Source organism: Symphalangus syndactylus, chromosome 1, assembly GCF_028878055.3.
Source record: "Symphalangus syndactylus isolate Jambi chromosome 1, NHGRI_mSymSyn1-v2.1_pri, whole genome shotgun sequence".
Taxonomy (NCBI): Eukaryota; Metazoa; Chordata; class Mammalia; order Primates; family Hylobatidae; genus Symphalangus; species Symphalangus syndactylus.
In genome coordinates this window covers 65,862,880-65,881,608 of record NC_072423.2, presented here as the reverse complement: position 1 = coordinate 65,881,608, position 18,729 = coordinate 65,862,880, and the positions used below count along the sequence as shown (strand labels likewise).

Here is an 18,729-nt window from a genome sequence, read left to right as displayed (position 1 = left end):
TCCTCTCACCTTAGCCTCCCAAAATGCTTGTATTACAGGCATGAGCCACCATGCCTGGCCATAACCTGCATAGTAATCCTAAGAAGACCTTAAATACCTTTACCTAACTTAAAATAATGCTTTGTAAAGACAGCATGATTTATATATAAATAGATCTTTTAAAATTGATACTAGCTCAGGCGTGGTGGCTAATGCCTGTAATCCCAGCATTTTGGGAGGCCGAGGTGGGCGGAATATGAAGTCAGGAGTTCGAGACCAACCTGACAAACACGTGGTGAAACCCTGTCTCTACTAAAAATACAAAAATTAGTGGAGCGTGGTGGCGCACGCCTGTAATCCCAGCCACTCAGGAGGCTGAGGCAGGAGAATCACTTGAACCCATGAGGTGGAAGTTGCAGTGAGCCGAGATCACGCCACTGCACTCTAGCCTGGGTGACAGAGCAAGACTCCATCTCAAAGAAAAAAAAAATTAAAAAAAAAAAAAAATTGCGATACCCCTGAAAACAATTGTCAAACCAACTTTTTGTCAGTTTAATGTATCTCTGCAATTGGCACAGTGTTGATTTATAGCATTGTTTTTTCACCATAAAGGCAAATTTCAGCCTAATCTGATTTGTTCTGAATTAGCCCAATAAACTGTGTTCTATACCATTCCCACCAGAATAATGGCACATCTGTTCACTATCTTAAAACTTAAGAATGCCTGTTGCAGTACTGATTCTTGTTCTAAAGTAAAATGGACATACTTTTCATTTTGTAGTTCCTGTATTTTCTTTAAATTTTCTCTGTTTTTTTCTTCAATTTCTTCTTTAAGTTCCTTTACCTGGGTTTTATAAAGTGTCTGCAAAACAAGTGACAAGAAGAAATAAGTGTTTATGGTGGGTTAAAAACAATTTGGCAGTTTCTTATAAATTTAAAAAATTAACATATGATCCAACAATTCCACTCTCAAGTATTTACCCATGACAAATGCAAATATATGTCAACACCTAGTCTTACACATGAATTTCCCTTATGTTTTATTTATAACAGCTGCAAACTGGAAATGACCCAGATATCCATCAATACATGGGTTAAAAAAAAAAACAAAAAACAAAACTGTGATTAATTCATATTACTTAGCAATAAAAAGGAATGAACTACTGATACATACAACATGTAAATCTAAGAAATCTAAAAAATATGCTGAAAGAAACCACATGTTAAAGAGTGTATACTATGTGACTCCATGTAGATAAAATTCTAGGACAGGTGAAAATAATCAATAATGATGGAAAACAATCAGTCATTGTCTGTGTATAGAGGTGGGTGGGGAAAATGTAGAGTGAAGGGCCATAAGAGAACTTTTTGCAGTGAAAAAAAAAATGTTCCACATGTTGACTGTGGTGGTGGTCACACAGTTGTACATATTTGTCAAAATTTACTAACCAGTACACTTAAAATGGGTATATTATATAGAAATTATAGCTTAATGGCCGGGTGCGGTGGCTCACGCCTGTAATCCCGGCACTTTGGGAGGCTGAGGCAGGCAGATCACAAGGTCAGGAGATTGAGACTATCCTGGCTAACACAGTGAAAGCCCGTTTCTACTAAAAATACAAAAAATTAGCTGGGCGTGGTGGCATGCTCCTGTAGTCCCAGCTACTCAGGAGGCTGAGGCAGGAGAATCACTTGAACCCAGGAGTGGGAGGCTGCAGTGAGCCAAGATCGTGCCACTGCTCTCCAGCCTGGGTGACAGAGTGAGATTCCATCTCATAAAAAAAAAAAGAAAGAAAGAAATTATAGCTTAATAAAGTGTATTATAGATTTGGGAAGACATTATAAAGAAATTTAACACATACTACTAATTTAAAGGTTAGATCAATTCTTGACCAATGTTAGAAAAATCACTTCTGTTTTAGTGGGTGGGATGTACTGGGTAGTTGAGAGACAGGTAAAGAAATATCCACAAAAGGGCTGGGCGCAGTGGCTCACGCCTGTAATTCCAGCACTTTGGGAGGCCGAGGCGGGCGGATCATGGGGTCAGGAGATCAAAACCATCCTGGTTAACATGGTGAAACCCCATCTCTACTAAAAATACAAAAAATTAGCCAGGCATGGTGGTGGACGCCTGTAGTCCCAGCTACTTGGGAGGCTGAGGCAGGAGAATGGCGTGAACCCGGGAGGCGGAGCTTGCAGTGAGCCAAGATCGCGCCACTGCTCTCCAGCCTGGGCAAGAGGGTGAAACTCTGTCTCAAAAAAAAAAAAAAAAAAAAAAAAAGAAATATCCACAAATAAGATTTATCAAGTATTCTGCTAACATATCTATAATATATGCTTATTTCAGAACAATGGCTTTTACAAAATTCACTAAGCTTTTGCCAATGCCAGTGAAAAATATTTAACACATCAGACTCATATTGTGTTAGTGCAGAAGTTACAGAGTGAACTTCCAGTTCTGATGTCTATTTCTTTTTAACTACCCTCTTTATTTTAAAAGAAAAAGAGAAGGGGAAAAAATAGCAAGGGCCAGGAAACAGCTGTGGAGAACTACTTTAACACTTACTTATTACACTAAGAAATGGCACTTTTCTAGGCAAAAAAATACATAAATGTCTATGGGAATGCAAATGAAAGAATAAGGGCTTACTCTAGGTTAAGTATTTATAATTTCTAAAATTAATCTATTTGGCCTTTAGGACTCAGATTCTTATCTCTCTGACTTCAAATACTGAAATTCAAATAAGTAAATCAATGAAGGGATAAAAAGAAAAATAATCTGATTTGAAAACCCAGAAAAAAGACAAATCTTAAAATTTGGTTCATAACAGCTTATTGAATTGAATGCTATTTAATCCAATGCCCACAAGCAATGGAATAAATCAGAACTGAGATAGGGTCAGGTTTTGTACTATTTTCTAGAAGCAAAATCAAGAATCCACAGGAATCACCACAAGTCATTTGACATCCATCCAAACATTTGGAGGCACTGGATGACTGCTCTGTGGAAGCATATGGCAAGAAAGCGTATGGATGCTACAGATCACTTTGCAGAAGTTAGCAGTAGATACTTTGAATAATTACGTTTAGCAAACACTCAAGGGAAAGAGTTTTCAACAATATTTAAAAGTTTTTCATTTTGTTTATGAGACAGAGTCTTTCTGTCACGCAGGCTGGAGCACAGATGATCTTGGCTTACTATAATGTCCAACTACCAGACTCAAGCAATTCTCCTGCCTCAGCCTCCTGAGTAGCTGCGACTATAGGTGCCTGCCACCACAATCGGCTAATTTTTGTATTTGTAGGAGAGACGGGGTTTCACCATGTTGGCCAGGCTGGTCTTGAACTCCTGACCTCAAGTGATCCACTCACCTCGGCCTCCCAAAGTGCTGGGATGACAGGTGTGAGCCACCACACCTGGCCTGAAAAGTTTTTACAATTTAAAAACATATACCAATGATAGCCTAATATGCCAAGAAACAAATGGACAAACAAAAAGAAGAAAAGTCACAATGTTTATTAGAAGATGAAGAGTCATTTGAAAAAGAATTATAGTTCACATAAAAGAACCTAAATACCTTGTTTTAAGTCAGATTTTGAAACAGTGTGTATGTTAAAAATGATTCTCACTTACCGAGAAATATTGCTCAGCTTCAAGCTGATCTTGTAGCTCCCGCATCTGTCCTTCATTTCCTCTATACTGTCTTCAGATGAAAAGAAAAACAAGTGAACAAATGCTCCTACTTATACTACACTTTATTTTTTCTTAGTTTAAGTTGTTAATATAAAAAAGTTTACTAAAACAATCTTTATTTTTAAAAAACATACTTCATTATTCATTATTTTACTAATTAACTTGTTCAGGCCACACCGGTTCTATCTTGCTCCTTATAAAATGATGGTATGCAAAAGTATGAGAACCCTTTTCTACTGATGATCACTTTTTGGAGAATATTAATTGTGGATCTATCCAAAATGAAAAAATAAAATTGATACCATATTTTAAGAAGTCATAGGAAAGAAAATGTCTTCTACAGTAAATAAAGGGGGGCATGAAAAATCTAATAATAATTCAGTGCTATATATCATAGTACTATATTTAATAAGTAATAATTCAGTACTGCATACTAGATATTATGGCCAATTAAGCACAAGAAAGGGGCTGGTGGAAATGAATCATCAGGTAAGAAGGGAAAGCAAGAACAACAAACTGACAAACAAGGAGGAACGTAGATAGACAACTGCATGTATATAATACATATATAAACACAACTCACATAGGAGCAGAGTCCGAAAGATGGAAACACAATGTAACCCAAAGACACAGATTTTCAATAATTATTTACTGTATAATACGAAAGCCTAGCAGCTAGGCTTGAAAATCTAGCTGCTGGACTTTCATATTAGACAGTAATAGCTTTGTACTCTCAGTATCTCAAAAGGCATGTGGTTGACAGAAAGTCTACACCAATCTCCACCGAATGCTGAGTGAGAGTATTTTTGGAGAAAAAAAATATAAAACACATTTTTGTGAAAATGGTGGCCCTAAAAGAGGAAAAGAATTTCACCAATATAAATCCAATTTTATGAAAACTGACAATTTAATCCAAGAATCACTTTTGTAAATGAAGCTAGCAAGTGATGATATGATAAAATAAATGTGGAGGAAATAAAAACACAGGACTTGGCATAAGATATATCCACTTTTGATATTAAACTTGTGAAGCAAATTCTTAGACAAATTGTGAAAGTGTTCCTGATCTTGCTTGTTCTCCATTTCAAATAAGCAGGCATATCACATCCCAAGAGTAACAGAAAAAGAAAAAAGACATTTTTGCCTTTTGAGATGAACCAAAGAAACAAAACAAAACAAACAAAGTGTCATGTCTAATTCTAGCCTCTGAAATAAACCTTGAACATCTCCTACAAGGCGCTGTGATTTTTGTAATTCTAACCTGAAGAAATGTGATGACTTTTGTGGACATGAAAATCAGATGAGAAAACTGTGGTCTTTCCAAAGCCTGAACTCCCTTGAAAACCTTTGCAAGTAAATTCTTTTACTTCTAAATACTTTTTTTCTGTCTTTCACAAACTCTAAGTACATAATCTGTACATATGTAAAATATCAAACACACAAGTCGATGAACACAAAAAAGAAAGAAATCACAATGTTATTTTAAAGACTTACTTCGTAAGCTGAGCTAACTCAAATTCTAATAATCTCTTTGCTTCCAATAAAGTATTTATTTCCTGTTTCATCTGCTTTTCTAAACCTTTTAAATTGTCTGCCTCAAATGCTTGAGTCTTCAATTCATTTTGTAACAACAGCCGCTTATTTGATTCCTGCTCCAGTTGCAGGGTTAGATTCTTAACCTATGAATGAGAAAAATAATTGGGATCTTAAATCTCTTAAATAATTTATTAGACATTATTTGAAAGAATACTAACCAAATCAAGTACATTATAATTCATGGTACTAGTAGAAAATATTAGTATTTTAAAGAGTCTTCATTGTTCCACGTGTTTATTACTGTAGATTTACTATTAAGTGAAATTAATTCCCAAATTTCAGACATGAGATCTTGTGGAGGGAAAAAAATTCTGGTTCCTTTCTACCCCAATCAGCATGCAAATTCTGGAGTACAAGGTGATTATAAAAACTCACTTCTGGGCCAGGCACAGTGGTTCATGTCTGTAATCTCAGCACTTTGGGAGGCTGAGGCAGGTGGATTGCTTGAACCCAGAGTTTGAGACCAGCCTGGTCAACATGGTGAAACCCTGTCTCTACAAAAAAAATACAAAAATTGGCCAGGCATGGTGGTACACTCCTGTAGTCCCAGCTACATGGGAGGATCACTTGAGCCTGTGAGTCAGAGGTTGCAGTGAGCGGAGATCACGCCACTGCACTCCAGCCTGAGTGACAGTGAGACTCTGTCTCCAAAAAAAAAAAAGCCATTTCTGGGGGAACATTTGAATGGAGTACTTACATTTACCTGTTTATGTGCGCTACTCTACAACCCTTCAAAGCTTAACAAAACAAACCGAACGTATGTTTTATTCAACTCAACAAATATTTCTGAAGTGTTTATTAGGTGTTGGGACCAATGAACTCAAAATTCATACAGTGGTTTACAATGGCCTTCATGATCTGTTCTAATTCTATTCCTATCATTGGCCATTCTCTACAATCCAATCATATTCTTCAGATCCTCAAATGCAACAAATTCTCCCTCACCTCACAGTTCTTATATGCGCTACTCCTTCTGTTTTATCCTCCTTCATTTATTCATTCTTCAGCTCTCAAATGTCATACTCTTAGCAAAGCCTTCTGTAACTCCCAAATGTGATTAGTAATACACCCCTATAGCATTCAGTACTTTCTTTTTATTATTTGCAATGCTTGTAGTTACCATTTTAATATCCATTTTTCCCTCCTGGCTGTAAGTTCCAACAAAGTCAGGACCATCTATATCTTATTCACTTCAGTAACCCCCAATTCCTAGCACAGAGCCAAATAGTAGGTAGTCAAAAATTATGTTTTTAAATGACTGAATATTATCTTTCAAATTTTGAACATACATTCCTCCTGCATGCTAGCTTTAATAGGTATCTCTAATTTCTCTTCTTTCTACTCCATTCTATATACCACTACCAGATTGAATTTTCTAAAAGTGCTTTCACCTATAGCTCCCATGCAAGTGTTATTTTTTATTTTTTAGAGATAGGGTCTCACTCTGATGTCCAGACTGAGTGCCATGGCACAATCTCGGCTCACTGCAGCCTCGATCTCCTGAGGTGCAAGCAATCCTCCCACCTCAGGCTCCTGAGTAGCTGGAACTATAGGCATGTGCCACCACACCTAGCTGATTTTTGTATTTGAGATGGGGTTTCACCATGTTGCCTAGGCTGGTTTCAAACTCCTGAGCTCAAGCAATGTGCCCACCTGCCCACCTCAGCCTCCCAAAGTGCTGGGATTACAGGTGTCAGCCAACGTGCCTGGTCACCCATGCAAGTTTTAAAGAGTATCAATACTTTGGCCTCCAAATTCCTCCCATGACTACTCAACATGTCTCCGTCTTTCCTTCAAAAAGTTAAAGTTCTATCAAGTTCCTTTTTATGCCTTACTTACCCATCTTCTTAAACACCTGGTACTCACTTTATTATCCATATCTTTACTGATAATATTCCCTCTAGCAAGTAAAACCCTGACTCCAAAACTATTACCTTTTGAAGTCTTACTCAACCTTTAAAATCTAGGTAACATGTTACATCTTCTTGAAAAGGCTTTCCTACTTTCAGTCTTAGAAATAATTTCTAAAGTACATATAGTAACCACCAGGACATATTGTCATTTTATCTTTTTATTAACTGCTTTATAAAATGTATACCCTGTGCTATCAATCTAAGCCAGGAAAGACTGCAGTTAAACACTTTTATTGAAATCTAAGAGCAATGTTCTTTCTTTGGGGATGTAAGATGCATTATAATAAAGACTTTTTTTTCTTTAAAACAGATGGTCAGTTTTTTCAGGGAAGGAACTGTGACATTTCAATATAGTTGTACTGTCATAGTGAAAAATGGCATAGATCACACAGAGTGAATGTTCAATAACTATTTGAAGAGGAAAATTCTAGGTGCTGCGGTGACCATATAGCAGTGAACATAGACCCATGACAATTATTAATTCAAATCTCCTTCATGGTGTTTAAATTATAGATAACTCTTCAGTCATAACTTATATAACCGTTTCTCTTGTAATAGATGAACAAAGTCAGTACTATTTTTCTTACTTCATCCTCCATCCTTTCTTTATTTCCAGTCAAATGTTCTAGTTTCTGCTGAGATTGCTTCAGATCAACATCTAGCATAGAACACTGTTTCTCAATCTGAACAACCCGATTTTCAGCCTTCTCTCGAGCTTCTCTTTCTTCTTTCAGCTTTTTTTCCATCTCTGGGAAGTTACAAACATACATTTAAAGAAAGAGTACTTTAATACATTTCACTTTATATGGGCTGTAAACTGGTCTCAAATGTCTCTATTGTTTTTGTTCTGGAACTTGAATAGAGCCAGTAATTATAGAAATTCTCACGTTATGTAAATTATTTATACAGCAGAAATCTCTAAAGGAGTTATAAAATATAATACAGTAATAAAATCTTCTAAACCCAGCTCTTGCCCAATGATGAGAGATTAATCAGTGCCACTTTCAGACTAGAAGGTGAAGAGTATAGCTGGAAAGGAAGTGAATTAACAAAGAACAATGAAGGTACATCAAGCAAAAGCAGAAAAATAAGGCTGTGGTTACTAATTTATACCCTGCATTGTTCCAGAAAAGGTTGAAGAGGCTTAAGGCTATGGTAGGAACTCCAATTTATACAATTCAGATGAATCAGATTCCACAGTAGTATAATACCTCTTTTAATTATTACTGGAATATATTAGTCTACATTGAGGCTCCTTTTTTGAAATATAACTAAGCTGAGAGGTTAACTCTTCCATGTTCGTGTAACTAGTAAGTTGCCCCATCAGGATTCAAGTTTATTTAAAGTGTGCTTTCCCACTCTCGGAGGCCACCCTCTAGGTGACAAAATATAAACTATTAAATAAATATAAATAAACTATTCCTTATCTTCCCCCCAAACTTATAAACTTAGCTGCACCAATAAAACTGTCACCTCTTAAGACCCTTCTGTTTAAACAAACACAAATCCATCCACTATGTTCTTCTGACTCTTGATATCTCTCTCCTGAGCTCCAGACTTAGATACCAATTGACTATTTCACATCTCCACCTAGATATCTACACTTGATCTTAGCCAAAAGGCTGAGAAGCGATCCACCTAGATATCTAATAATTTTATTAAAGTTAACATATCCACAATAGATGCCTTTACTTCTGGCCTATCCTCAAACCACTCCAACCCCGGTTAGTCTCAGTCTTTTTTTTTTTTTTTTGAGACGGTGTCTCGCTCTGTTGCCCAGGATGTAATACAGTGGTGCAATCTCGACTCACTGCAACTTCCGCCTCCTGGGTTCTAAGAATACTCCTGCCTCTGCCTCCTGAGTAGCTGAGATTACGGGTACGCACCACTACATGCAGCTAATTTTTGTATTTTTTTAGTAGAGATGGGGTTTCACCATGTTGCCCAGGCTGGTCTCGAACTCCTGACCTCAAATGATCTGCCTGCCTTGGCATCTTAAAGTGCTAGGGTTACATGTGTGAGTCCCCGCACCCGGCCTCTTTCTATCCAATTCATCACTCTTCTCCACTATACCTCGACTTCTTTCCCTCTCTACTACTACCAGTGTTTACAGCCTACAGCTTTCTAACTGATCTCCCTTTTTATCACTGTTCTCACTCTTGAAAGCATTCCCCACAGAGCAGTGGGAATGATCTTTTAAAAATATAAATTACACATCCCAGAAGCTTAAAATGTGCTAGTGGCTTCATACAAATCTTAGAATAAGAATACTGAACTTACTATCACTTCTGCCTGGAATGTATTTTCTCCAGCTCATTTAACAGGTGGTTCATTTTGACTTTCAGTTCTTACCTCAAATATTACTAGCTCAGAAAGCCTTCCTCAGAACCCCCATCCAGGGTAGTTCCAAGTCAAAACAATCATATTAATATGTATTTTCTTCCCATTAATAATTACAAGCTGTACATATTTTCATTTATGTATCCTTTTTTTTTTTTTGTCTATCTTCACCATCTGAATGTAATCTCCGGGCTTCCTGTCAGTTTTATTCTCTGCGATATTCCCAGCTGTGCCTTGTCTGTAGTAGGCAGTAAATAATTAACTTAAGTGAAAGAAATAAAAGAAGCTCAATATGGCTGAAGCACAGGGTACACACAACAAAGTGTAGAGTAGTAAGATTGTAAAGACAGGCAGGTGTCAACTTAAAGATTCTGTATATACAAGGAGTTTGAAAGGTACCCTGCAAACAATGAAAAGCCACTAAAGGATTTTAAGGACAACCAAAATACGATTTGACTAAAAAGGAAAATTGTTCTAATCTAAGTGAGAATGACTGATGAGTAGAACAACTCTTGGCAAGATGATGATGTGATGTTCAGTAGCCAAGATAATAGCTACTGAAAACTTTCTATGCACAGGCACTTTTCATGCATTTTTCATCTAACTTAGAATAGTTACAGAGCAACATTGATCTGTCTGATTCCAAAGCCTTAGCTCATAAAGACCATATGGCCATTAACTAGGTTAGTGAGAATAAAGAATAAGAGCAGGTTTGACGGATGAGATTATGAGCTTTCTTTTGAGCAAAAATAATTTAAGATGCCAACACATCCAGACTGTAGTAGGTTAAGAATAAGTAGAAGGTGAGGAAAAGACTTGTTAGAAGTTTGGATATTTTAAAATTTTTTTCTATAAAGAATCTGACACCATTGAAGTTTGACTATTTTATTATTTGAAATAAAACAGTAGTAATTAGTAAGGATCACAGATTGCTGCATGGATTTGTCTCTGTTTTTAAGATGGGAGACTTGTTCATGTTTACAGTAAGAAAGAAGATAATGGAGGTAAAAAGGTTGATGATATAGAAAAGGAGACAAGAAGTTAAGATGAGATAAGAGGAGCTTACCCTCCTTTAAGATAATAGTGAAGATAATGAAGACAGGTAAAGAATAGGATAGATGGACAAGAAAACTAGATTTTGAGGAGTTCACACCTATGCTTTCATTATTTATTTGTGAAATAAGAATAAAATTCACCTAAAACTGGAGTGATAAATGGCACAGGAAACTTAAGATAAATAAAAATCTGGGAGAAAAAACTTATGAGCGGTATGTTTAAAAAAACTGACAGCCAGGCATGGTGGCTCATGCCTGTAATCCCAGCACTTTGGGAGGCCAAGGTGGAAGGATCCCTTGAGCCCAGGAGCTCAAGACCAGCCTGGACAACATAGTGAGACTCTTTCTCTACCAAAAATAAATAATTTTTAAAAATTGAAAAAAAATTGATAACTCAGGTTGCAGATAATGCTTTGGACTAACACTCAACTGCTTGAAGAAAGTGGCTGGTTGGTCTGAACTAGGGTTGTGTTTGGAGGCATAACACAGTGGAAGTACAAAGAAATGAGAAAATTGAGGGTACAAAGCAAGATAGCAGATGAATTAACAGATGATGAGGTCCAGAATGGATCATAAAGAAAATCAAGGAAAGGGCTACTAAAAAGCAGAGAAAAGACAGATTCCACTAACTTTTATAGGAAACAGAGTAGTAAACTGAGGGAACTAGAAGGTGAAATTGTGATCTTAAAAAATGGAAAGCATTGCCAGGCATGGTGTTTCATGCCTGTAATCCCAGCACTTTGGGAGGCCGAAGCATGTGGATCACCTGAGGTCAGGAGTTCGAGACCAGCCTGGCCAACATGGTGAAACCCTGTCTCTACTAAAAATACAAAAATTAGCCAGGCATGGTGTCGGGTGCCTGTAATCCCAGCTACTCGGGAGGCTGAGGCAGGAGAATTGCTTGAACCTGGAGGCGGAGATTGCATTGAGCCGAGATCGCACCATTGCACTACAGCATGGAAGAGCAAAACTTCGTCTCAAAAAAAAAAAAAAAAAAAAAAAGGAAAGTATCGAAAGGAAGGCATCCTCTTCTTGATTATAATTTATAATTTCTTTCTTTGAGACACAGTCTCACTCTGTTGCCCAGGCTGGAGAACAGTGATGCCATCTCGGCTCACTGCAACCTCTGTCTCCTGGGTTCAAGCGATTCTCCTACCTCAGCCTCCCCAGTAGCTGGGATTACAGGTGTGCGACACCACACCTGGCTAATTTTTTTATTTTTAGTAGAGACGGGGTTTCACCACATTGGCCAGGCTGGTCTCAAACTCCTGGCCTCAAGTGACCCACTGGCTTCAGCCTCCCAAAGTGATGGGATTACAGGCATGAGCCACTGTGCCAGGCCTATAATTTATATTATAATTTCTACGAGTTATACAGTATAAAATTTTGACCAAAATCAAATTTTTTGTAGTCACTATTTAAAGCCAATTTTGTAAAAACATTAAAACTGACACTTACCACACATTGCCACCGACTTTGCCTCTTCAATAGATTGATGTTTGTCAGTTAAACGAGCTTTGGTTACTTTGTGTTCATTTACCTCTTGTTCTAACCGTTGTTGTAATGATTTAAGTTTGTAGTTTAAATCTATCTCTAAATTATTCTTTTCCTGTAAAATGGGAGTAGGAGTCATGTAATAAACTGTGCAGAAGGCATGCATGTTAGTAAATCTTACATTTAATATTCTGGAAGAGATATGATGCCTTATTTTAAAAATCACAATAAACACATATAATTAAAAGCAAAAGACAACCTTTTCTTTACCCCCTCCCTTCCCATTTGAATCATTAACCATGGTGGAGGGCAGAACAACGCTGTGCTGGTGGTTATGTTCAGGACAGTTCATTGCTAAGATCAGAAATGAATAAGACAAATTTTCAGTTTATTTAAAAATTTCTGATACCATCTTTTTTTTTCTTTTTTTTTTCTTTTTTTTTTTTAAGAGATGAGGTCTCACTCTGTCACCCAGGCTGGAGTGCAGTGGCACCTTCTCAGCTCACTGCAGCCTTGAACTCCTGGGCTCAAGCTATCCTCCAGCCTTAGCCTCTGGAGTGGCTAGTATTACAGGCATGTGCCACCACACCTGGCTAATTTTTCAGCATTTTTTTGTAGAGATGGGGTCTTGCTCCACTGCCCAGGCTATTCTCAAACTCCTGGGCTCAAGCAATCCTCCTGTGTCAGCCTCCCAAAGTGTTGGATCTACAAGCAGGAGCCACCTTGCCTGGCCTGCTACCACTTTAAAAAAATATGTTAAATGATCTTTATCTACATTTGCATCTATATCCACATTTACTTTGCTTTCACCAAAAAAACAAACAAACAAACAAACAAACAAAAAACCCACAAAGTATCCTGTGGCCAGTCATTGACATAGAAAGGAAAAATGAGTCAAAATATATTCCATTTCTGTTTGGGTACCCTTTTCTACTCTTCAAGCTTCTTTTATCCTATGTCCACATTTACACCAGCTTGGCCATCAAAAACTATTCTAATCGTGACAAAACATGTCCAAAGGACAAGATAAGTAGTGGCTTTTCTGATAATTTACCTGAGGTTCTACTGAACCTCCAACATTTCAGAGGCTTTGAAAAAGTGACAGCTGTATCTCTATATCATCTATTTAACTCTTAGCTAGGTATATAACAGAGAATAACCAATGAAATTTTTATTGTTAAGAAAATTCTAAATGCAAAGGCCAATCACTTTATGCTCTTTTCTATTTTGCTAACTGTAACAAAACAGAACAGGTACTCATCATCTACCACATACTGATCTGTTGTTTTCCTTCTTCATAAGCCCTCACAGCACATTCATCTTACTCATGTACAAAGAAAATAGGGAAACATACTTTATAAAAAGGTATTTCCAAACCAAAGGAATCTGTGATGATCTGTTAACATGAAACATCTAATGCTCTCTAGGGTAAAAACAAAAATAACAAATAACAAAACCCTAAATAAGACATACATACATCCCCACATACAACCAATCAAACATAAAAACTTTTAGAAATGTAACTATATAAACATTAAGAATAAATGCTATTTTATAAAACCATCTAGTAGTCTATGATAATCAGTAATTACTATTTTATAATAATTGGTATATGTTAAATCATTTACCTTTTCTGAGTGATTAAGCATGTCTTGAGCCTCTTTTCTTTCTCCTTCCACTTTTTCAAGATTATGTTTGAGATGCTTCACCTCCTCTTGTAAAGATGTAATTCGAGCTATCAAGTGAGAAAAAAGTTCAAGTCTGTAATCACTGAAAGAAGTCTTTTTGTTCAGTGTGACAATTTAGTTTTTAAAAAATGTGTTGTTTTTTTTAATGTATTAAGTTTCCTGATCCAATAAAAATTAAGTGTTTTCACAATAAACACAAGATATAGAATAAAAATATTAATGCTAATTGGATATATCTAGTGCATATTCCTTATTTACAAGTAGCCAAAGAGATGAAGCCTCAGCTTGAGCTAGAAATCAGATCCAAGTCCTTACTGAGTGCTCTGTTTTTTTTTTTTTTTTTTTTTTTTTTTTTGAGACGGAGTCTAGCTCTGTTGCCCAGGCTGGAGTGCAGTGGCACAATCTCAGCTCACTGCAAGCTCTGCCTCCCAGGTTCACACCATTCTCCTGCCTCAGCCTCCCAAGTAGCTGGGACTACAGGCGCCTGCCACCACGCCTGGCTAATTTTTGTATATTTAGTAGAGACGGAGTTTCACCTTGTTAGCCAGGATGGTCTCGATCCCCTGACCTCGTGATCCGCCCGCCTCGGCCTCCCAAAGTGCTGGGATTACAGGCGTAAGCCACCGCACCTGGCACTGAGTGCTCTTTCTAACCACATTAAAGGTGAGAGCCTTTAGTTAATTAAGGCAAGTATTAAGTGGTCCATATGTGCCAGACACTGCAAAGTGTTTAATAAAATTACTTTTAAACTTACTGGAGCCAAACTATTTTCATAGAAAACTAAGTTTTTAAGGAATTCAAGTACTCTAACAAAGCTTAGTTTTAACTTACCTGATGTTCATGCCTTGCAATGGTAGTAACTCATATATTTAGTAATTGTCTACTCATTAAAACATGCTTTAACCTTACAGGTATTTAAGGCATAAATATTTAATAAACACACAAATTTAATACATGTAGTATCTGACTTAATATACTTATATTGCCTAGCTTAAAATAAAAATTATATTTTCATATTTTGTGATTCAAAGTGGCCTAGGATTTGACAAGGAAAACAGATGAAGTACCAGATGGGTACAGTTTGACTTACTGTACTTGTCCCACTCTCAAATGTACTCTAGTCACCTCCCATATTTCGGGGTTTCTAAAGTAGTTCTTTAATAAACAAATAAATATTAAATCTTTGGCACCTGATAATGCATATCTGCTAGATTAGTTCTAGATCAAGAGAACAATGAAATAAATAATTTTATTTATGCACTCAAGATATTTTCATGTTGGAGTATGTTCATGTAGGAGAAAGAAACACCTGCCTCTTTCTTTCAAATCACTGACCAAAAATAGTGTGTGTGTGTGTGTGTGTGTGTGTGTGTTTGTGTGGACAGAGATAAAGCAAATGTGCTAAGATGTTTAAATGTTGAAGTGCTATTTAGAAATTATAATTTAAAAAATAAAGATATAATTATCTTTAAAATAGGCCAGGTGTAGTGGTTCACGCCTGTAATCTCAGCATTTTGGGAGGCTGAGGCAGGCAGATCGCCTGAGCTCAGGAGTTTGAGATCAGCTTAGGTAACATGGTGAAACCCTGTCTCAAATACAAAAATCAGCTGGGTGTGGTGACACAAGTCTGTAGTCCTAGCTACTTGGGAGACTGAGGTGGGAGGATCGCTTGAGCCCAGGAGTTCTAGGAGAAAATCCGTTTTAAAAATCATTTTAAAAAATCTGTACAAAGATAGTAATTCAGATTAATCTTTGAATTTTTCATGTAGAAGCAGCTTACTACAAACCAACTCCTATGGAGACAAGATAATAAAACTATATGGGTTGAATCCACACAAGATTCCTAGCAACCACATGAAAGAGACAAATTAAGAATAGTTTATTTTCCTCATTTACTCTGTCTGAAAAGAAATGTCAGAAATAAACTAGAACTTACCTGTGCAAAACATGAAAGCAAAGAAGCTTTATATACAGAAAATATAAAAACATAGTGGGAGGAATAAGGGCCCAAACACTAGGTATCATAATCTAAGTTGATTAAAACAATAAAATTTCTTAAAGCTAATAGAAGATAATATCTTCATAATCTAGTCAAAGACTTTTTCGATAGGCCACACTAAAAACCACACTAACAATAAAGAAAAAACTAGATACACTGGACTACATCAAATTAAGACGTTTGCTTATCCAAAAGCAGCACTGAAGAGTGAAAATGTTCCCACAATGCAGTAGGCTGACTCTAGTTAACAATAACATACTGCATATTTCAAAACAGCTAGAAGAGATGATTTTGAATGTTCTCACCATAGAGAAATGACAAATGTTTGAGGAGATGGACATACTAATTACCCTAATTTGATCATTACACATTGTATACACGTACCAAAACATCCCATAAGTATGTACAATTATTATGTGTCAATTAAAAATAAAACAGGGGGGGCAGAGCAAGGTGGCCAAACAGAAGCCTCCACCGATTGTCCTCCCTGCAGAAACACCAATTTGAACAACCATTCGCACAGAAAAGCACCTTCATAAGAACCAACAATCAGCTTAGTGATATGCATCAGCTTGGCCACGGTGGGGTACAGCACCAAGCAGGCTCTTGGGGTCCCCAATTCCCGGTCCTGGTTCTTGGATGGCATTTCTGGACCTGCTCTGGGTCACAGGGGAGCCCACTGCCCTGAAGGGAGAGTCCCAAGCCTGGCAGCATTCACCACAAGCTGACTGAAGAGTCCTGAGGCCTTGAATGAACATCGGCAGTCGCCAGGGAGCATTTGCTGCAGGCCTGGAGTGGTGGTGGCCACAGGGACGCTTCTGCTTGTGGAATAGGGAGGGAAGAATGGGAACGGCTTTGACTTGTGGCTTAGATACCAACTAAAGCTGCAGTGGAATAGAGCATCTGGTAGATTCCTAAGGTTTCCAACTGTAGGCCCTGGCTCCCAGATGGCATCTATGGATCCACCTGGGACAAGGTGGAGCACACCACCCTGAAGGGAGGGATACAAGCCTGGCTGGCTTCACCAACTGCTGATTATAGAGCCCTAGGACCTTGAGTGAACATAGGTAGTAGCCAAGCAGTAGTTACCACAGGCCTTGGGTGAGACCCAGTGCTGTGCTGGCTTCAGGTCTGACCCAGCACAGTTCCAGTGGTGGTGGCTACAAGAGTGATTGTGTAACCCCTCCCCAACCTCTCCCTGGCAGCTCAGTGCAGAGACTCCATTTGTTTGGGAGAAAGGGAAGAAGAGAACAAGAGTCTCTGCATTATAATACAGATAATTCTTCCACATCTTACCCAAAACCACCAACATGGTTCCTCTAAGAGTCTGTAAGAGCCACAGTTTTACTGGGCTTGGGGTGCCTCCTAATACAGATATGGCTACAGTGACCAAAAACTTAAATCACAACACCCAAGTCCCTTCGAATACCTGGAAAGCCTTCCCAAAAAGGACAGGTACAAACAAGCCCAGACTGCAATGACTACAATAAATACCTAACTCTTCAATGCCCAGACATCGACAAAGATCCACAAACATCACGACCATTCAGGAAAACATAATCTCACCAAAGAAACTAAATAAGGCCCCAGGGACCAATCCTGGAGAAACAGAGATATAAGACCTTTCAGACAGAGAATTTAAAATAGCTGTTTTGAGGAAAATCAAAGAAATTCAAGATAAAACAAAGAAGGAATTCAGAATCCCATCAGATAAATTTAACAAAAAGATTGAAATAAGTACAAAGAATCAAGCAGAAATTCTGGAGTTGAAAAATGCAACCGACATACTGAAGAATGCATCAGGGTCTCTTACCAGCAGAAATGTTCAAGCAAAAGAAAGTATTAGTGAGCTTGAAGACAGACTATCTGAAAATACAGTCATAGGAGACAAAAAAGAATTAAAAAGAATGGAACATGCATATAAGATCTAGAAAATAGCCCCAAAAGAGAGTAAGAGTTATTAGCCTTAAAGAGTGGCAGAAAGAGAGATAGGGGTAGAAAGTTTACTCAAAGGGTAATAATATAGAACTTCCCAAACCTGGAAAAGGATATCAATATTCAAGCACAAGAAGGTTCTAAGGGTTCAGAGGTCTGACTCAGCACAGTTCCAGGGGTGGTGGCCAGAGGGTAATGATAAGTACACTGAAAAACACTATTGTAACACTGTAATTGAAGTATATAAATTATTCATATCTTGGGTAGAGAGACTAAAAGAACTGATCAAAAATAACAACTACAATACTTTCCAAGATGCAGTAAGATTATAAATAGAAGCAACGAAAAGTTAAGATGCAGGGGACTAAGTTAAAGGGTAGAGTCTGTATTAGTTTTCTCTTTGCTTGTTTGTTAGTTTGTTAATGCAATCACTGTTAAGTCATCATCAGTTTAAAATACCGGGTTAGAGGATATTATTTGCAAGCCTCATGGTAACCTCAAATCAAAAGACATACAACAGACAGATACCCAAAAAATAAGCAGCAAGAAATTAAAACCTATCACCAGAGAAAATCATGTTCATTAAGAGGAAAAAGAAAGGAAGGAAAGAAGGAAGAGAAGACCACAAAACAATCACAAAAAAATAACAAAATGGCAGGACTATGTCCCTACTTATTAACAATAACAATGAATGCAGATGAACTAAACTGCCCAATCGAAAGACATGGAGTGGCTGAATGGACCAAAAAACAAACAAACAAACAAAAAAACAGAACCCAATGATCTGCTGACAAGAAACACACTTCATGTATAAAGGTACACATAGACATACACAGAGAAAATAAGGGGATGGAAACAGATATTCCATGCCAATTAAAACAAAAACAAAAAAAGAGCAGTAGCAGTTATACTTGTATCAGACAAAATAGATTTCAAGACAAAAACTATAAAAAGGCACAGAAAAGGTCATAATGTAATGATAAAGGGGTCAATTCAGCAAGAGAATATAACAATTGTAAATACAGATGCACCCAAC

General features: G+C 37.3%; 1 protein-coding gene across 4 annotated transcripts in view; it reads right to left on the bottom strand.

Moving 5' to 3' along the window:
• Positions 1 to 18,729, bottom strand: part of ROCK1 (Rho associated coiled-coil containing protein kinase 1) — a 170,714-nt gene that overhangs the window by 28,571 nt on the left and 123,414 nt on the right. For all 4 annotated transcript variants that reach the window (XR_008650013.2, XM_063640634.1, XM_055236539.2 and 1 more), the window contains exons 17-22: positions 13,700 to 13,806; positions 12,036 to 12,186; positions 7,770 to 7,930; positions 5,168 to 5,352; positions 3,614 to 3,683; positions 747 to 841 (exon numbers count right to left, since the gene is read on the bottom strand). Coding sequence is in view for 3 of the 4 variants with exons in the window: in XM_063640634.1 (XP_063496704.1) it covers positions 747 to 841; positions 3,614 to 3,683; positions 5,168 to 5,352; positions 7,770 to 7,930; positions 12,036 to 12,186; positions 13,700 to 13,806 (769 nt within the window). In the remaining variant the exon portion in view is untranslated. The remainder of the gene's footprint in view (positions 1 to 746; positions 842 to 3,613; positions 3,684 to 5,167; positions 5,353 to 7,769; positions 7,931 to 12,035; positions 12,187 to 13,699; positions 13,807 to 18,729) is intronic.